At 38.6% G+C, this 20,160-nt stretch overlaps 1 protein-coding gene across 1 annotated transcript in view; it reads left to right on the forward strand.

Annotated features, from left to right (window-relative positions):
* Nucleotides 1-19,849, forward strand: part of cdh10a (cadherin 10, type 2a (T2-cadherin)) — a 44,367-nt gene extending 24,518 nt beyond the window's left edge. The window contains 9 exon segments of the mRNA NM_001039633.1: nt 6,601-6,720; nt 7,706-7,873; nt 9,617-9,804; nt 9,883-10,136; nt 14,715-14,851; nt 14,983-15,104; nt 15,175-15,283; nt 15,483-15,734; nt 19,359-19,849. Coding sequence (NP_001034722.1) covers nt 6,601-6,720; nt 7,706-7,873; nt 9,617-9,804; nt 9,883-10,136; nt 14,715-14,851; nt 14,983-15,104; nt 15,175-15,283; nt 15,483-15,734; nt 19,359-19,849 — 1,841 coding nt within the window.
* The last annotated feature ends 311 nt before the right edge of the window (nt 19,850-20,160 follow it).

Consider the following 20,160-nt stretch of genomic DNA (forward strand, 5'->3'; position numbering starts at 1 on the left):
CAGGGACATTGGAGCATGTGAACACAATGGCAAATCTGCGCTGTTTAAGAATGTGCTCCACAGTACTCAAATGTAAGCGGGAAATGGATGTTTTTTTTTTTATTTTAGTACAATTGGTATCCAATTCCAGTATCGTGACAACCCTAGACTGCTGTGTTAGTTTCTTTGAATAAGAGTGAACAGAGATATTTTAAACAAGCGAACCAAGACCTGCTGAAAAGATTAAATCACTCAAACTACAAACGAAAATATGAACACAATACAATCCAGCAGGCACATGAAGTCAACATGATATCAGACTGACTGACATTGTACCTCAACGTCGCAGGACGTTGCATTTTGTTTAAAGGGCCATGAAACCCCCTCGTTTCAGCAGGGTGTTTTCACACCTCTACTTCGGAAAAAGTCAGAAAAGCGGGCGTGTCCAGCTCTGTTTAGGGGGGAGTGTCGGAGGAACTAAAGTGGGATGGTGTGGGAGTGTCTATTTGGGCACGCGCGAGTTTCAGTCAAAATACTCACACGAGAAAGTGATGGTGTATTTTTTACAGTCATTGTGTTTAACCTACATGGAGATTATTAAATGTTGGACTTTAACTGCAGTTTGGCTCTTTCATTCAGGGAATTCATTCATGCCCCTCGCGACAAACGCGATATTTGATTCGAGGATCTGCTCTAAGCGTGTATTTTTCATGCAATGTTTGATAACGCACGGCGAATGAGAAAAAAAAAGCTCCGCAATTCCCGGAAGCTTAGATGCACACGGCAGGTAGCGTCAGAAAGCCGCGTGTGTTATTCCGGTCACAAAATGCGGTGCTAACAAGTTTGCACTCAGTGCAATAGTTAACTTAATTCGATACGAACAAACTGAATAAACAAAGAGCACTGGTCGCTCACTTACCAAATCTGTAGAGACAGGACAATCACCAGCAACTAGAGCCGCGTCTTTATGAAGAGAATACTACAAGCTAATCCGGATTTCAGCGTTTGCAGATGAGAACAGCTCTCAGGTAAACAATAATCCTCCTTGGACACGTAAGTTATTGTTGTCGAGCGTCGCATACACTGTTAATCCACGCGTGAGTCTGAGCTCTCACAGAGAGAAAATGAAAACGAAACTTAATGGCAGCAAACTATAAAAGCAACACTCCACGCTTGTTTTGCCAACACAATGTGGCGTCTCTGGTGTAAACAGTGACACTAATGAATATTAATGAAGTTGCAGAATAGAGCGCGCTGATTGGTTTGAACCAAGTCTTACTCATGCATTAATGCATCACACTGTAAGACGTAATAAGACACACTCTGGCACAGACGCCCAGTCTGCACGCTGGAATACACGCTATTATGTCATGACCGTGACGCAGCTTCAAAAATTCGTTTCAAACAGGAAGTACGAATTTGCTTGAAATAACGCAAAAACAACCAATTTACACTTTTTAGTGAAATATAGGTGTCCTAATAGTGTTTTTAGCAGTGTGGGACACATATACGACTGTCAACAGCTCAAAAAATGTGTTTTGGTGTTTCGTGACCCTTTAACAATGTAAATTTGATTGACGTCAGAACCCAACGTCAGGCCGACCCCAGTGTCCAATGTCCAATCTAAAATCAACCAAATATCAACGTCTAATGATGTTACAGCTTGAATTTGTGTGGATGTTACCACTATGACGTCTATCAGACGTTGGATTTTGGTTGCCAGACCTGAAAAAATAAATGTTAGTATTTTACATCAATATGACAACCCGGGCTTATTGTGGAAACGTAGCCCCGCGGACGTTTCTGCGGACCGCGATTTACGTCCCAGGAGGTACGTATTCGAGCGGTTTTTGTTTTCGCGGATCCGCGAGAGGCCGATGTGCAGGCTTTTTCGCGTCTCGGGCGCCTCTCGGGAGCGCGCGCCGTTTGCGCCCGCGCTGTTCTCGCGCGAAAAGCCGCCGCCGCCTCCCCCTCGTCTTCGATTTCGACTGCGTTTTCGAATCCCGCTGCGTTCTCGCCCTTATTTTTCGGATTCCGTTTTTCGTCTTACCTGATTTCCGGAACCTCCGCTCCGCCGACGCAACGCTGTGAGCTAAGCGGACAAACTGGTTGCATCGGGAAAGCCCTCCACTCGGAGGCGAGCCGTCGGCCGGTGAGCACAAAGAGGAGGGGCGGAGCGGCGCCACACCGCCCCGCAGCGTTCGCTCGAAAAAAAATAAATGCGGCCTTACGTACCTCCGGCCACGTAAATCGCGGTCTCCAGAAACGTCCGCGAGGCTACGTTTCCAGAATGAGCTTGTGTTGCAATATGATGTTGGTTTAAGATGTTGACTCAACGGTGGATTTTGGTCACTTTCTATCACAACCTAAAATCAACCAAATATAAACATCATTTGATGTGTTATTGGACGTCAAAATATCTTTGTCCTTAAACCATGGCTACACATTGAATTTTGGGCACCTGGCGTCATGACCCACATCTAACCTAACATCAATGTCTTATGATGTTATGTGTCTGCTAGGATGAACACAATACAGACATCTAAACAAACCAAAAAAAAAAGAATAAAAAATGAATATACAAGATATGACAATAAATAGGATAGAATATTTAAGCGCATCTGATTTTTTCCTGTCATAGTTGCTATTTTGCAATGCTACAGTTCAATATTGCGATGAAAATGCGCCTCACTGCATGTATTTTCTAAAGTGTCTTTTCTAGAGTAGCTTTTTTCTAATTTCTCCTTTTATGCAATGTGTACTTGTAGTTGTTTGTCAAGTCTGCAAAGGTTTACAGTTCAAGGTGCATGATAAATGAAGTTACTAACTCTTAATAGAAGCTCTCTGAGACGGTGATCACTTGAGAAATTCATTGACATTTCAACACTTTGTGCTGTGTTTCTTAGAACATACAAGAGGAATAAATATTGCACACAGAGATTCATCCATGTTTTATGTAGCTTATATTTTGTGTTCCGAGCATTTACTTTGTGTGTGTGTGTGCGTGTGTGTGTGTGTGTGTGTGTGTGTGTGTGTGTGTGTGTGTGTGTGTGTGTGTGTGTGTGTGTGTGTGTGCAGAGAAACTCTTCATTTGAAATGAGGTAAACATTGCTGCAGACAACGCTAGAGAATCCATGATTTATTAGACTATCAATTTAATTTTTATCAAGCTATTACGTTTATTTTTACAATCCACTGGTCAGAATTGAAAGTTGAACTCAGAAATAACTTGTTTCCATCAGACAGGCAGTAATATAGGGTTATAATAAATAAAAAAATAAAAACGTAATGGAGCAGTGGCCAGATCAGTCAGTAAGACGGCAGCTTTTTTTTTTTCTTCAGGCTTCAGGCTGTGCAGACGTCAATGCCATTTACTGCAAACAACATCTACTTTCCCCCCTCAAACACTTTATTTGGTTTGTGTTGTCAGCATTAAGTTTAAAGGAATCATTTATTATTGAAACCAACTCTTGTGTCTATGAAATGATCAACCCTTTACTTGATTTAAGTGATTGTGTATGCAAACCAATGACTGTAAAAAATATGGACGACGCGACAGCCTTTTTTCCCATTGAACGCCTTGAGGGCAAAACGCCTGCTTGACGGGCACAAACTGTCGCAAAAGACTGCTGAAATTGGAGCCAGACATGCGCAGAAGGACTGTCTGATGGAGCCAGAGGAGGAGCCGCGAAAATGAGCGGAGTCGAGCTTCCAATCAAACGCTTTATGTAAAATCAACTACGCCCCCCGAACTTCTCAGCATGCGTTTGCTGTCATATCAACACAAATGGATGTAATAACGTTAACAAATATGAGGGTTTTATATATTCAATCGCGCCAGCTCCAGGCCGCAACACATAACTTACTCGCGGCGTCGCGGGCTGATTCCGGCTCGCATGCGGCAGCGCCTGCTCGCTCGGCCGCCGCATCTGGCTCTATTGACTCGGGCTGGAATTGGGTAGTGAGTCCAGGCATCCGGAGTAGGTCCAGCAGAGGTAACATTAGTCAGTCTGAGCTCTAAGAGATAAGTCTCCGGCAGGCGAGAATCTAGCCGGAACTGTGTTTTGCTATCTGGGTGGCTAGGCGTGTATCAGCAAACTAATAAAGCCCGAAAAAAGCCCTGAACTTAGCGAATAAACAGTGTTCCACCAGGATCATGTATGTCAGAAACTATAGTTTACTGCTGAACTCATTTTGTCATGGTAAAATAACACAGAAATCGAATAATAACATTTCAGTCTACTTCAGTCTCCTGCCGAAGCTCAGACGCCGCGCTTTGAGAAACTGTCAATCACAGCTGTCAATCACGATGACACGCCCAGCATTAAATTACTGCTAAAAACAAACTGTTTACAAAAATGAAGATCTGCACCTATTTCAGCACAATAACCAGTGCCTTAATCGACCAGAACTATCTTTCGGGACATTTTATTGCAAGTGTAATATTTTTTTTTATTTGGGCTCAAGTCTCCTTCATTAACACGGAGGAGGCGGGCTTTATGACTTGTACTGCAGCCAGCCCCCAGGGGGCGATCTAACGGCCGAAACCTTCACTCAAACGTAGGCTTGCGGCACACTTGATGCAAACACATACACCTACAAGATCTTTATGTTGTGTATAGAGGTTTGTGTTTATAATCTTGTTCTTTCAATGTTTGATCATCGAAGTCACGTCTGTAATTTAAAAAAAATAAAAAAATGGCAGCTGTGGTTGACAAAATTTTACTGTTAAAATGCAGTTTAAATATACTGCAGTTCATTAATTTGCAGTGTCAATATGCCAATATTTTGACGTACTAACATCTGCACATTATACTTTTTTACATAGACAAAAACACAACCAAAAGCAGGTGGTAATATAAAAGTTATATGGTGAAAAGCAGAGAAACATACTAATTTAAAGAAGGTACTAAAATAATAAACAACATAGTTACACATGTGTCAATAAAGTAATGTAATAAGCATTTCTATATAAAACTCAATTGTATATTATTGATGATAAAAAATACATTATAGTGTCAAGTGTTATGAAGTTAATTCTGGGACAAATTACATTTTTTTTTGTTCTTTATTTTGGGAGACAATGGCTGCGTCCAAAATTGTATACTGTATAGTACAATAAAATCAGAATGCGAGCCGAGTTGTGTGCCCGAATTCATATAATTTGAAAATCTGTATGTGAGATGTACCCGGATGACCTACTACTTCCGGTGAGATTCTGAAGTGTGTATCTGATGCACTCTGCGCTATCCTATGATGCCCTGTGGGAGAGTTCATAACGTGATCATTACAAAATGGCAGAAGCAGTTCGTCAGAGTTCCATTTATATACTGCTCACATTCATCCTGTATAGAACGTTTTTTTTCTAATGGTCGAGTAATACATTTAAGTTCAAATGCAGTACCTACTAGTAGGTGGTTTCAGATGCAGCCAACTCCTAAAATCAAGGCTATTTTTATAATAGGAATACTCAGGGTCAGAGCCTGAGATTTGTATCGGCCCATAGTCACATTTTATGACTCGACTGTTACTCGCTAATCTGGCAGATCAAATAAACCGATTAAGTGTTCATTTACGGGTTCACAAGCAGAGGAAGATTTTAACTTGTTATACATCAAATATGCACTCCAAATTTTTTTGTTGAGTCATTCTTCCATCATTTGCAATATTTCCAAATAGCATTATTAGTCATTTTTCTTACTTTTTTTTTTTTTTTTTTTTTTTTACTGTTTTGTTTTCTGTAACCATGAAGTGTCCACTAAATGGTTAGAAGAGATGTGTTTAAAGAATTATATGCAAAATCCTTCATTTATTCCTTTAGGAAGGGAGAGATCTCCAGTTAAATATAATTTCATACTTGGAGGAAAAATGTGCTTTATGCAATTTTGAAGTTATCTAATGCTTGAAGTAACAGAATCCATACTTGTTATCGGCTGATCACCATGACAAGGAATGATCAGAGCATCCCTAATTTTTTACGGAATAGTTCAAATAAATGAAACCATTACTATACTGTGTAATATTATAATTATTTACATTGCAGTATATCTTTTTTTTACAGCGTCTAAAAAACGGTTAATTCAAAGTCCAGTCTTTCTAAGCCTCTTCTTTCCGATAGTCTACTCTGCTCTGATTGGTTAAATGGCTCAGTCTGTTGTGTTTGGTCTACTGCTTAAAGCAAGTGTCAGAAATCAACTGGACATTACCATATTTAAATTTCAGCTTCACTTGTAAACAACACTAATAGAATAGTTATAGAATAGTAACAGAATAGATTTTCTTTAACAGCAGAGAAAACAACGTCTTCACAGCATTTCAAACACAAAGCACCTTCTCAGCTTCAACTGCAACGTTTGAGGCTCAATGTAGACATCGGTTGCTAGCAGCTAATGATGACCATAAGCTGCTAGTATGCAGGTTTGTTAAAACCTAGACTGTTTTGTGCAGGAAGCAAGACTGGAATTATTGATGATGGCAGTTCAGAATCAGTTCTTTTTTTGGGGGGGAGATAATGGCTAGTTTTATTAAGGATGACAATCTTTGCTGACCATTTATATTCAGAATATAGCTACATTACTCTTTCCATAAATGTACATCTTTTTTTTTCTTTCTAATGGCTAGGTACTTTTGTAATAGAAGTCAATGCCACTGACGCAGATGATGCCACATATGGAAACAGTGCTAAACTTGTGTACAGCATCCTGCAAGGGCAGCCCTATTTCTCTGTGGAGCCCGAGACAGGTGAGTGTTCCAAAACATCTTGTTACAAACATATTCTCTGCTGACATACTACTACGATGTACGCCTCAGGCCATTTGACAAGGTGAAGCGAGGATGTGACGTTTCAGGTGGAATGTCTAAAGCATGAAGATCACAGGCTGCTGTGCCTGGTTAACAGATCCTGCTACTACTACAATATTTGCTTTGAAATGGAACAAATTATTATTCTAGCCTTGTATTATGACTTTTGCTGGTGAGAGTTTAAGTTAAGCTTGATAAATGTTGTAATATAAAGGTTATGGATGCAAAAATATTAAGATAAACACATGGGGGAGCCGAATAAATGGCCCTTGCTATAAATCAAAGGCATAAATTTATTATTAGATCCAATATTCTGAAAATGGAAGCATTAAATAATAAATGCAATAAGTTAAATGGGGGTGCAATAAATAAATAAGTGTAATTACATCAAATATAACATGAAATGCCTTAGAATAAACTAAAAATAAAAAGATAAAGGAATGTACTGTAGATGTGTTTTAAATGAAAAACTAAAATATAACATTTTAGAGTAAATGAGATGTGTATGAATGTGAAATGGAATACCAATTGTAATTTTAACACACATGTCAGTACTTACATACATACATACATACATACATACATACATACATACATACATACTGTACATACATACATACATACATACATACATACATACATACATACATACGTGACCCACAAATTAACTGAAATGTATTCCAGTTTTGGCAAACATGAAAAATTATTACTCCAGTCTTTAGTGGTTTGGCACTCACATTTGTTATTATAAATGCTTAAAACAGTTGATCTGGTTCATATATTTTAGTAGAAATGGGATATATTAATTTTAAAAGGTTCTTTGGTGAATAGAATTTTTAAAAGAACACAATTTTTTTAAAAATTGCTATTTAATTTCACATTTTGTGCTCAATTTCTTATTTTATTTTAACTTGTGTGTGTGCAGGAATTGTCAGAATAGCTCTTCCCAATATGGACCGGGAAGTGCGAAAGGATTATCAGGTGGTCATACAAGCCAAGGACATGGCAGGGCAGATGGGTGGTCTGTCTGGAACCACTATGGTCAACGTCACCCTTACAGATGTCAACGACAGTCCGCCTCGTTTTGCTTACAGTAAGAGTTCACTTTTTTATCAGCACTTTTAAAGACAAAACGGTCCACAACTCATTTAATTTTGGAACTGAATGTCTGATTCAGTTGTTAATTGCATTCCTGAGAGATTTCCAAATAAAATTGCATATCTAACAATAATAATAGAAAAAAATGTTGGATGGGAAAACTGATTGTGAAAATTGTACTAAAATACTGCCTAAATTACTGGTTATTTGCTTAAAACAGGGTATGTTAATGTGACTGAGATGTACTCCAAAACAGATGTTTTTGATTAGCATTTTTTAGGAAGCTTTGAGTAAAGACAACAACACAACTACAAATATCCTATTTGCATGGATATGCACAGACAAACTAAAATGCTTAAGTCTGAATGCCATGCCAGTAAATGGCAATGTCACCTTGTAAAGAAACACTGTGCACATACAGTCGCATAGTACATCATTAGCTATATTTCTATCCAAAACTGCAAATTAACTTTATGCTCAAAACTGGAATATCGCATAAAATATATCAAAGAGAGTCAAAGAGAACAAAATGGTCACTTCCTGATTAAGTGGCTCCAAATATCAACAGTAAAAACAGAATTCGCTGTGGTAGGAAAAGCTGTGTGAATCTTTTTCTTATTTTATTAATGACTTGCACCTCAGAAGACGATGCCGACATGCAATGAGCGCGGGGTGACATTTGAAGGCGTGAGACACGGAATGGTGATGGTTAAGGCGTTTTAGCATAACCAAAACAACATTTCAGATGTTTTACAATGTGCTTAACCTGCTAGTTTGTCCATTTACACACATTTCTATTATCATATGGTACCTTATAACAAAATCACATGACCTGACGCATACTGGAATTTGTTCGGTAAAAGAGTTTCCATCGTAGTTTACGTGCATTTCTTCATATAAAATAAAAAGTTTATCCTACTCCGTTATGCACATACGTTCCTTTTATGCATATTTTCAAAATTTATACATGTCTTCCGTCAATCGACATTTTTATGCGTATATCCTAAATGTTCATTAAAAGCTATTGTGTTGGTTGTCAAATAATCATGCATGTATTTGTACTGAACAAATGAAATGGATATGCATGATGTCAGCTTATTCACTAAAGCATGTGTGGCAATTGCAGTATTTGAGCATAAACTTTATTCAAAACTCTGGGGGGGACTTCAAGTATTGTGTTGTTTCAGCTCATTTAAAAAAAGTAGTCAATTTGTTGAGGAAGAGCAAATTTGTTTTAAATTCTAAAATTATAAGGAAGATGTCACGGTGGCGCAGTGGGTTGCACTATTGCCTCACACCGAGAAGGTTGCTGGTTCGAGCCTTAGCTGTGTCAGTTGGCATTTCTGTGTGAAGTTTACATGTTCTTTCTGTGTTCGTGTGGGTTTCCTCCGGGTTTACCCCACAAGTCCAAACACATGTGGTATAGGTGAATTGGGTAAGCGAAATTGTCCGTAGTGTACACTATGTGTGTGAATGAGTGTGTTTGGATGTTTCCCAGTAATGGGTTGCAGTCCTGGATTAATAAAAGGGACTAAGCTGAAAAGAAAATGAATAAATGAATGAATAATGAAGTAATTTTTCTTTCCATAATAGCACACACCACTAAAAATACGATTTCATGTAAATAAAAAGGATCAGTCTTGACTTTAAAAGCCATAAAAGACTTGAAATTAAGACTAAACTTTGGCAAAAATGACAATATCTATTTAAATTAAACATAATCTTTGTATTTTTCAAGGTTCTTACCACCTAAGCACTTATGAGTCGGCAGAAATCGGATCAACTGTGGGCCGAATCAAAGCCAATGATGGCGACGAAGGAGAAAATGCTGAGATGAAATACAGAATGTCTGATGGAGATGGGAAAGAATATCTGGATATAATAACAGATGAGATTTCCCAAGAGGGTGTCATCGTTATTAAAAAGGTAAAGCCCTGTTTCAATATTTATAAATTTGTAATTACACTGTGCAGATATATGCAATGACTCATGGTCTCCATCCAGAAATTGGACTACGAAACCAAACGCGTTTACACTGTGAAAGTGGAGGTCTCCAACACACACCAGGACCCCAATTTCTTTCATCTGGGCCCTTTCTCAGACACTGCCATTGTGAAAGTCACTGCCAGAGATGTAGATGAGCCTCCAGTCTTCAGCAGGACTCAGTACGTCTTTGAAGTCAATGAGGACACACCGAAAGGAACAGTAATTGGAACTGTTACAGCCCGTGACCCCGATGCCACAGATTACCCAATCCTGTAAGCATTTGAAATATTTAATAATTCAACAGCTACTGGAGGGAAATCACTAAAATGATTTGCACCCGCTGATGGTAGTTTATTTCCACATGCTGTCTGCATTGCAGCCGAATCACTAAACGAATTATGTAAATTAGATAATGGTACAAATGCTCCCTCAAATGCATTCATGGAGAGAAGTTCTGCTTTAGATAATATGGAAAAATTATTTCACTTGTTTTACATTGCTCAAGTGCCTAAATCGATTCTTAAAATGACAAAAACACACTTGACTATAAAAAAAAATACAAATTGTGTGCCCAGTTGATGCTGTTTTTCTTCATTTGATTATTATTTGATGAATTACTGCTGCCGTGGTTCTAGTAAATGTACAAAAACAGTGAAAGTGCAATAAAAATCTTAGTAAAATTGATATACTCCAAACACGATGTGAGTGCAATGAGAAGAATGCAGGACTGGCAAATTCTGAAGACGCAGCCCTCACGATTCTGGTCGGTCGGTAGGTCAGTCAGTAAGTCAGTCGACAGCAGCTTCTAGTGGATTTAAAAGAGAACAGCAGGCATAAATGGCACTTGCGAGAGAAATTTGACATCTGAAAAAGCGTACACAGCGACCTCTGATAGATTTGCGAAAAACAAATACTGCAAAAAAAAAAAAAGGATGTATTTTGCTCTCCATGGTCCCAATGTATTTCCTGTTTCACATTTTTTCATTTTCAAAGCTTTCGAGATTCCAAAAAGGTCCACATTTTGATAAATAATATTATGACTGAATCGTCTCTTGTTAGTTAGGAAATGGTTTGACAACAAACAGGAAATGTTCATTGGCCAATTACATCTCCACATTGAAATCGGTCTTCCGTTGAAAGCAGGAGTGTAGATTCACTCTTGACATTGGTGGGGACATACATCCCTAGAGCGCATGCGTTGCGCAAATTATTTTTGCGCTTTTAAAAACATGAATAAAGAACTTAATAATTTATAATAAATACTTAATAATACAAATACCAATACTGTCCCATGCTGCAAAAGTCAATTCACATGATTTTACTGCAATCTGGCTTTGAGGAAGTATGAATGTAGAGAAATTTAGAGAGGTGTGTGGTGCAATTTACCTGTTTTATACTTATTATATTTTTCATATTCATGGAGTTCAAAATGGAAACTAAATTTTAATTACCTGAAATTTACTAAATTAGTTACACTGCCTTGGTTAATTAAATAAAATAAAAAAATAAAATAAAATAAAAAAATTATTTAATTACATTTAAATTAAATTAAATTACAGTGAACTCGTAGTGAACTTGACTTTGTGCACGTGTTGGTTACTAAGGTTTGACAAAGCAGTATTTTATTTTAAATTCAATTAAATTATTGGTAGGGACTTTTCAGTAATTCGTGAATATTGGTGTGGTCACGTCCCCTCTGTCTATGCCAATGGGGTATAAGTGGAAGTATGCTAAAGGACTTTTAATTTGTCAGTAACATTAAGTGCTTCAGGTGAACTGTATGCCATTACAAAATCAGCGATTTTAGGGTTTGTTTTCTTTCAAAATCAGCAATCTCCTCCGGCTGAGGGATATCCGATATAAAGTGGGTCTCAGATTGTACAAGAAGCACTGCATTAAACTATATATTTTCCCCGTGTCTTTAAAATATGAGCATTTATTTTACCCCAGTATATTCAATTAAGCTTCTGCGCTAGCCTGGCGGTTCTGACGGGAGCGTGTGAGTAAATGGCTTTTTGTGTTTTTTTATGCTTGAGCAACTAAATGAATTGCAAAGTCTATTTATCTGATTGTATTTTAATTACATTACAACATCGATGCTGTAAAAGCAACCATATAAAATGGTAAAAAAGTCACATTAATCGTTCACCATAAGTTTATCAGTATGGGAACAAACACTAGCTATGCATATACCCTATTCTACGCTCTTAGTTGGAAAAATGACAAAAGCAGAATTTCCGGTAAAGTCTTTATTAATAAATTAGCATGAAATTAGGATGAATAGATGAACTGTATGCCACTTCTGGCTGTTTTCCAGTATTAGGAGTGTCCAGTAAAGGAGGTGTGACGTAAACAAAGATCAAGATTACAAGTACAACAGTATGCACGCAAAGTCTCATTTACAGTATGTCAAATGTAACAGTTCATGTTTTGGAAAATAAGTGGCTAATTCATATGAATTTGTAACATTTTATTCTTAACAATCTGATATTAGCTACCAATTTGCCAAAGCTTAAAATGTAGCATCAGAATTATTATCTAGTCATGGCCACAAGGCTAGCAATGTGCACTAACAACGTGAATAGTCAAATTTAGATTTAATGCACCATATCTTGCCCTTTTAGGTCTTAGCATTGTCCAAAATGGCACACTATACACTATGCCAGGGGTGGCCGACCCTGTTCCTAGAGAGCCACCTTCCTGCAGATTTCAGTTGCAACCCATATCAAACACACCTGAACCAATTAATTAGGACCTGAACACCACATGATAATTACAGGCAGGTGTGTTTGATATGGGCTGCAACTGAAATCTGCAGGAAGGTGGCTCTCCAGGAACAGGGTTGGCCACCCCTGCACTATGCACTTACTCAACAGCATAGTATATGTATGTAGTGTCATTCCAAATGGAACACTAACATTTTTTTTGTTTATTTTACAAAGCAGAAATTCAAACCGTTTCCCAGTTAATGTTTGACAGTTGCTAAATTAGCTAAATAAATGACCAAACTACCAAATAACACCTGCCATGAGTATTACCGCATACACCATCAGGAGGCGGTATAATCACTCTCGTAGGAGTATTTTGCTTTTACAATCCAAAATAAATAAAGTAATCCAACATCAGTGTACAAAAGCTCCACCCCTTCCGCTACATGAGCAAAGCAGCAGCTGTTGAGTGTGTAAAGTGTCCAACAATACACTCTTATTTTTATCGGTTGAATAAGTGCATCATCCAGGTATTATTCTTTTTAGAATTTCAGTGTGAACCCACTACTTACACTATTTATACAAGAAAAAATGGTATAGAATAGTGCATAAGTATACAATTTGGGACGAACCTCCTGATTTGTTTTCCTTTTTTCAGAGCTCCGGTAGTCTTGTTTTATCCGTGTTGTTTTGTGTGTTCTCTGTTATCCCTTTACACCTGTCACTTATGATGAATGACACATTAGTGTAACAGAGTTTGTCAGTGTTTTGATAGTGATGTGTGATCTCAGTGGTAAAGGATGAAGTGTTGTTTGTATGAACAGCTCTTTTGGGTATTTGCTTGATTACTCATTCAAAATTCTCAGTTTCTCTGTCGGTCTGGATCTATAGGTTTAGTACAATGTCAATGTTTGTTTATTTTATTACAGAATAAAGCAAAAACATTAGTTTGGTAACACTTTAGTTTAACTATAAATCCTTACTATAAACTAGTGGTTTATTACCAGAAATTTGTTAAGCTATGGGCTCTGTGCACAGCTTATTAAAGCCAACTATAAACTTCCGCTGACAGCTTAATGTGAATGTTTTCAATTTCACAAGGTTGTTTTTACAGCATCGATGTTGTTAAGTAATTACAATACATTCAGTTAAATAGACTTAAGCATTCATTTAGTTGTTCAAGCGTAAAACGAGATGAAAGACCGTTGTAGCAACTAGCGTCATCAGTAGAAACAGGTTAGCGAAGAAATTCAATTGAAAAAACTGGGGTAAAACAAACTGTTATATTTTAAAGACATAGCAGGGAGAAATGGAATTTAATGCAGTGCTTCTTGTCTGATCTGAGACCCACGTCATATCATACATCTAATAGCAGTGAAGATCGCAGTGACCATGACAATTTTGTAAAGGAAAGACAGTTCACCGGAAGCCCTTGGGCTGCCTGGCTGAAAATTAGTCCGTGTGCATATAGCCCATTCGCTGTTTATTGCTACTAACCTATATTCATTATCTATTTTTCATTATTTAATTCTACATCCCTAATTCTACCTAATACCTAAACCTAACCACTACCATAAATTATCATTCTGTTGAGACAAAGGTAATATTTAATGGTTTAATATACAAGAATTGTACCATAAAATACAGTGTGACCATTAGTTTTACTGAAAAACATCTATAAATTGTGAGTGTGTGTGCGTTTATGCCGATGTAATGAATTTTAAAACATGTATGACTTTAAAAATGTATAAGCTACTGTTTGGTAATAAGACATTTATTGTATTGCGAGATATATAGGCACAATTGTGAACTTAAATTGAGAAACGTTTCATAAATGCTGAAATATAAAGTCATATTTTGATATAAGGTCACAATACTTATGAAGCCGAAGCGGTTCAGGAAATTAAGTTTCTTTTATGAGATATAATGTAGCAAAAAAAGTGGATGGTGAAGCAGTATAAATGAAACATCTTCTTGCCAAAAATCTCATTCACTATAATTCCCTGCAGATGGCTTTTGTCTATTCTGATCCAATTCATAACAATTGCTTTGCAATGCCAATTGCTATGCAGCTCTTCAAACCTCAGGGAACGTCAGTAACTGTTCTGGTTATTTTTGTTTCTTTCTTGAACCTGCCCATAGATATGCAATAGATCAGCACACAGACCCGGAGAGACTCTACCACATCGACCCCAAGAATGGATCCATCACAATTCTTAAGTCTCTTGACAGGGAGGTGTCAAAGTGGCACAATATCTCAGTTCTGGCCAGTGAGATGAGTGAGTATATATATGTGCAAGAATAGCTGTGCCTGGTGACATATGGTGTGTTACTGGGCACATATAGCATGGGAATAAAAATATCTTTGTGGCCATGGTCATATTATGATTCTCTGTACATTTTCCTCTAGATAACCCTCACCAAAGGAGCCGTGTTCCTGTCTTGATAAAGGTTTTGGATGTGAATGACAATGCGCCAGAGTTTGCCATGATTTACGAGACGTTTGTTTGTGAGAATTTCAAAGCCGGAGAGGTATTACTTTTTTTTTCACAATAACAGACCATTTTATTCTTGATATTCAACAACGTGTCTCCCATTCCAGCTCATACAGACTATCAGCGCCATTGACACAGACGATCCTCTTGTGGGCCACAAATTTGTATTCAGCTTGAGTTCGTTGAATCCAAACTTTACCATCTTTGATAATGAAGGTGAATAAATCTTTCCTTTGACATTTAAATCTTGAAGATCATAGGGGGAAAATGTGTCTGATCTTTTTTATTATTTTTTTTCTTCCCATTTTGGCCCAGACAAAAACAGCTTTATTTGTGCTGTTGTTTGCCTCAGCGGGAGATAATATCTCCGGCTCTGACTGTTTGAATGTTCTCTTAACCCCCACCTCTCCCACAGATAACACAGCCAGAATCCTGACCAGAAGAAGTGGATTTAACAGGCGTGAAATGAGTGTCTACTATCTGCCAGTAGTTATCTCCGACAGCGACTACCCCATCCAGAGCAGCACCAGCACATTGACCATTCGTGTGTGCAGCTGCGATGCCACCGGCACAATGCGTTCCTGCAGTGTTGATGCGTTGCTGCTCTCTGCTGGACTCAGCACTGGAGCGCTGGTGGCCATACTGCTCTGCATCCTTATCCTGCTTAGTGAGTTTATACATGCTGTATTCTTCTTACTGCTTAATTAGTCAGTTTTTGTTCAATAGAATGTGTTCTGTTTAATTATTACTATTTTTTTGAATGAGCAAATAAATAGTGACTATCACACATTCTTGCTACAGAAGACATCCAGTAAAATGTCATTCAGATTAACAATAGGTTCTATGTCAAAGGATCTGGTCATGCATATTTAGAGTAAATTGATAATAACATATAAAAAAAATCTGCGACACGGTGGCCTCACAGCAAGACGGTCGCTGGTTCGAGCCTCAGCTCGGTCAGTTGGCATTTCTTTATGGAGTTTACATGTTCTCCCCGTGTTCGCGTGGGTTTCCTCCGGGTGCTCTGGTTTCCCCCGGAAGTCTGAAGACATCCGTTATAGGTGAAGGGTGATGGGTTGCAGCTAGAAGGGCATCCGCTGCATGAAACATATGCTGGATAATTGGCGGTTCATTCTGCTGTGGTGAACCCAGATTAATAAAGGGACTAAGCCTAAGGAAAATGAATAAATGAATGAAAATTAAAAAAAACTCTCTTTAAAGCTCTTTTTAAAGCTCTTTTTTCTTTATACTTTGCTACTATCCACTAGATGTTTGTCTATTTGTTAGCAAGAAATGTTTCTCATATTATTTGATATATAAGTAAAGATCAGTACTTACATTCGTTACACTCACTCACAATGTTGCTTATCAATCAGCTTGCATGATGGCTTTTTTGCACATGTAAAGCACATACAGTATTAATATATCAATGTATATTCTAGATTCCATAATCGTATCCCATACCAGAATGTACCAAGGGAGTGTAGAAATCTCCATAAAGCATTAGAATATGCTGATTTTCAGCTCAAGGATGATTTTTTTTTTATTAGTAGTATTATATTTAGAGCAATGCAGAGCTGCTTAATATTTTTGAAAAAAAACAAAAACAATTTACACTTTTTTTTCATTATTTAGAAAGGATTTCTCAACTAAAAAGAGACTCCCACCTTCCCACCCCTTTTTTGACTCTTCATTTGCATGACAATGGCATCTTTGGGACCTACAAATGCTAACGTTTGAAAACAAATCTCAATGAACATGCTCGCTTTTAATCCCCTAATTGTCTCTATATAATCTACAATGGATGTCATTCATTCATTTTCTTTTCTTGTCTTAGTCTCTTTATTAATCTGGGGTTGCCACAGTGGTAACACAATGTAAAAAAGGTAATTACATTTATTGCTAGTTTAAAGGCATGCATGACTGCTGTTTGACAACAAAATAAGTGGTGGACCACAGGACTGTAGCTGCATTTGAAATCCCATACTAATTGAGTAGCTCTTAAAATTCACCTCACAAGTAAAGTATGGGGGCGGCACAGTGGTTAACACTTTTGACTCACAGCAAAAAGATCACTGGTTTGAGTAGCGGCTGGGCTACTTGGAATTTCCTTGTGGAGTTTCCTCTGGATGCAACTTGCTAAGTTGGAGGAAAATTAATGATTCAATGAATGATATTGGCCATTGTGTAGTGTGTGTGTGTGTGTGTGTAAATGTGGCTTTATTGGATAGTAAAATATACATTGGATGCACACTTCAAAATCTCACCAGAAATAGTAGGTCATCTGGGTAATTCGTGTCTACACTGTTTTTAGAATATGGAGGGCATCTAGTAAAGTTTTATGCTTGTAAACCTCACTGACCTCAAAATGTGCTCTAGCGACATATTTTCACCCTCCTTGTTAGGGTGCACTCCCACTATGCTACCCAAACCGTGCCCAGGTGTGTTTCCAGGTTCATTTGACAAGTGTGAGTGCTCCGATTTGGGCCCAGGCGTGGTTTCAGTTGGTGGGTACCTGGCCCGGTTGGAAAAGGTGTGCCAGAACGTGGTTCGGTTGAGCTTTGGCGTGGTACACTTGTAGTTCAAAGTGTGCATGGGCACAGAAATGAAGAAGTAATGTCACTTTTAAGCGACTGTTTAATATGGATTTATTAATCATTCTAACTTTTCAATTAATGTGAACTGTCATCGTTTATTAAAGATGCAAACCCTTCACTGCACAACAGCTGCACCTTCAGCAAACCTCCTAATACCTGCAGTGTGAGGACTATTCAGCAAAAGATTTGGCTGTATGTTACTACATCCCAAATGACTCAAACGATATAACTAAAGCAATCTCCACTGTACTGAGTGAGAGTGCTTCTCCTCCTGTTAAACTGAAAAACGCATCATCGATGACGAAAGCGTGCTAAGGTTCGGAAGGAAAAAAGATGCAGTATGAGTGCACACTGAGGGGGAGAGGGGAGGGGGGACAATCACGCTTTGGCATGGTTCAAGGCAACCATGCCTAGTGAGAGTACGCCCTTAAATCAACCGACTCCCATAGAAAGAATCACCAGTTCGATCCCAACTCAGACCTGGTTGGGAGCAATAGGACTGGTGGGTTACATATGAATTTGGAACTTCTCAGAAAAAACATTCCAATAGTATTACAGCTTTTTTCAAACGAAAATTGCTAATTTTAAAACTGTTTTAAATGCATTGTTTACATGTGAAAAATGTAAATGAAGTTTGAAAAAAGCATTTTTTTATTCATTCATTTTCTTGTCGGCTTAGTCCCTTTATTAATCCAGGTCGCCACAGCGGAATGAACCGCCAACTTTTCCAGCAAGTTTTTACGCAGTGCATGCCCTTCCAGCCGCAACCCATCTCTGAGAAACATTCACACACACATTCACACTCATACACTACGGACAATTTAGCCTACCCAATTCACCTGTACCGCATGTCTTTGGACTGTGAGGGAAACCGGAGCACCCGGAGGAAACCCAAGCGAAGGCAGGGAGAACATGCAAACTCCACACAGAAACACCAACTGAGCCGAGGTTCGAACCAGCGACCCAGCAACCTTCTTGCTGTGAGGCGACAGCAATACCTACTACACCACTGCCTCGCCCAGCATTTTTTTAACAGCGTAAAAAACTATTAGTGTCAATTCAGATTTATTTAGTTTATCTTTGCTAGGTTCTTTCTTCATGCAAACAATAGATAAGCTTTAGAGAGATTGGGTCATTTTTGAGCCGCTAGAAAAACGAAATATACAGAATTCTAAGATCACACAAGGGTTAATAATGACCCATCTATAAAAAGTCAACCATACGATTACAATGGCTAACTTGATGCCAAACGTTGTTGCTATAAGTTTAATCTTACTAATATTTATAGCTATAATCTCACTGGGGCAGATGGTGGCCTCGTAGCAAGAAAGTTGCTTGTTTGAGTCCGGGCTAGGTGAGTTGGCATTTCTGTGTGGAGTTTGCATGTTCTCCCCGTGTTCGTGTGGGTTTCCTCTGGTTGCCCTGGTTTACCCCACTGTCCAAAGACTTGCAGTCCAGGTGAATTGAATAAACTAAATTGGCCGTAGTGTATGAGTTCATGTGTTAATGTGAGAGTGTATGGGTGTTTCCCAGTACTGGGTTGTGGCTGCAAGGGCTGGAAGAAACATATACTGGAATTGTTGGCACTTCATTCCACTGTTGTGACCCCCAATAAACAAGGGACTAAGCCAAAAGAAAAATTAATGAATGAATAAATCTCACTGACCAAAACCCATATCTTCACTTTCCTCCAGTGATTGTGGTGCTGTTCTCGGCTCTGAAGAAACAGAGGAGAAAGGAACCCCTTATCATCTCGAAGGAGGACGTCCGGGACAATGTGGTCAGCTACAACGATGAGGGCGGTGGCGAGGAAGACACGCAGGCCTTCGACATCGGCACACTGCGCCACCCGGAGGTCATCGAAAGCAACAAACTGCGGCGCGACATCATTCCAGAGATGCTGTTTCCCTACCATAGACCTTCACCCATGAAGGAGTGCGCAGACGTCAGGGACTTCATTATCAGCAGACTGCAAGAAAACGACACAGACCCTTTCGCCCCGCCTTATGATTCGCTCGCAACTTACGCTTATGAGGGAAACGGATCAATCGCTGAGTCACTGAGCTCTCTGGAGTCATCTCTCACTGAGGGAGACCATGAATATGATTACCTTTCTAACTGGGGCCCGCAGTTTAAGAAGCTCGCCGACATGTACATTGGAAAGGATACAGGAATCGCCAACTAGACTGACGGGTTGGTGACATTCGTATTCTCTGTAAGTACGTTCAGATCTCACTGAGGCATAACATGAAAGAAGAAAGGGGAGGGAAAAAAATGGAGACTTCACACATGAAGTCTTTTTCTTTTGTTTTTTCTACTGCTGAATTTCACTTTTTTATGATGGATTCATTTTGTGGATGGTGTTGTGGTAAGGTGATTTTGTGTTTATAGGAGAAGTGATGGTGATTTTGTTTTTGTTCACGAGTAGGAAAAAATACGGACAGAGGAGCAACTTGAATGGATTATTTTGTGACTTTTAATACATGGACAGTGATG

The sequence above is a fragment of the Danio rerio genome, chromosome 2, assembly GCF_049306965.1.
Source record: "Danio rerio strain Tuebingen ecotype United States chromosome 2, GRCz12tu, whole genome shotgun sequence".
In the NCBI taxonomy this organism is placed as follows: Eukaryota; Metazoa; Chordata; class Actinopteri; order Cypriniformes; family Danionidae; genus Danio; species Danio rerio.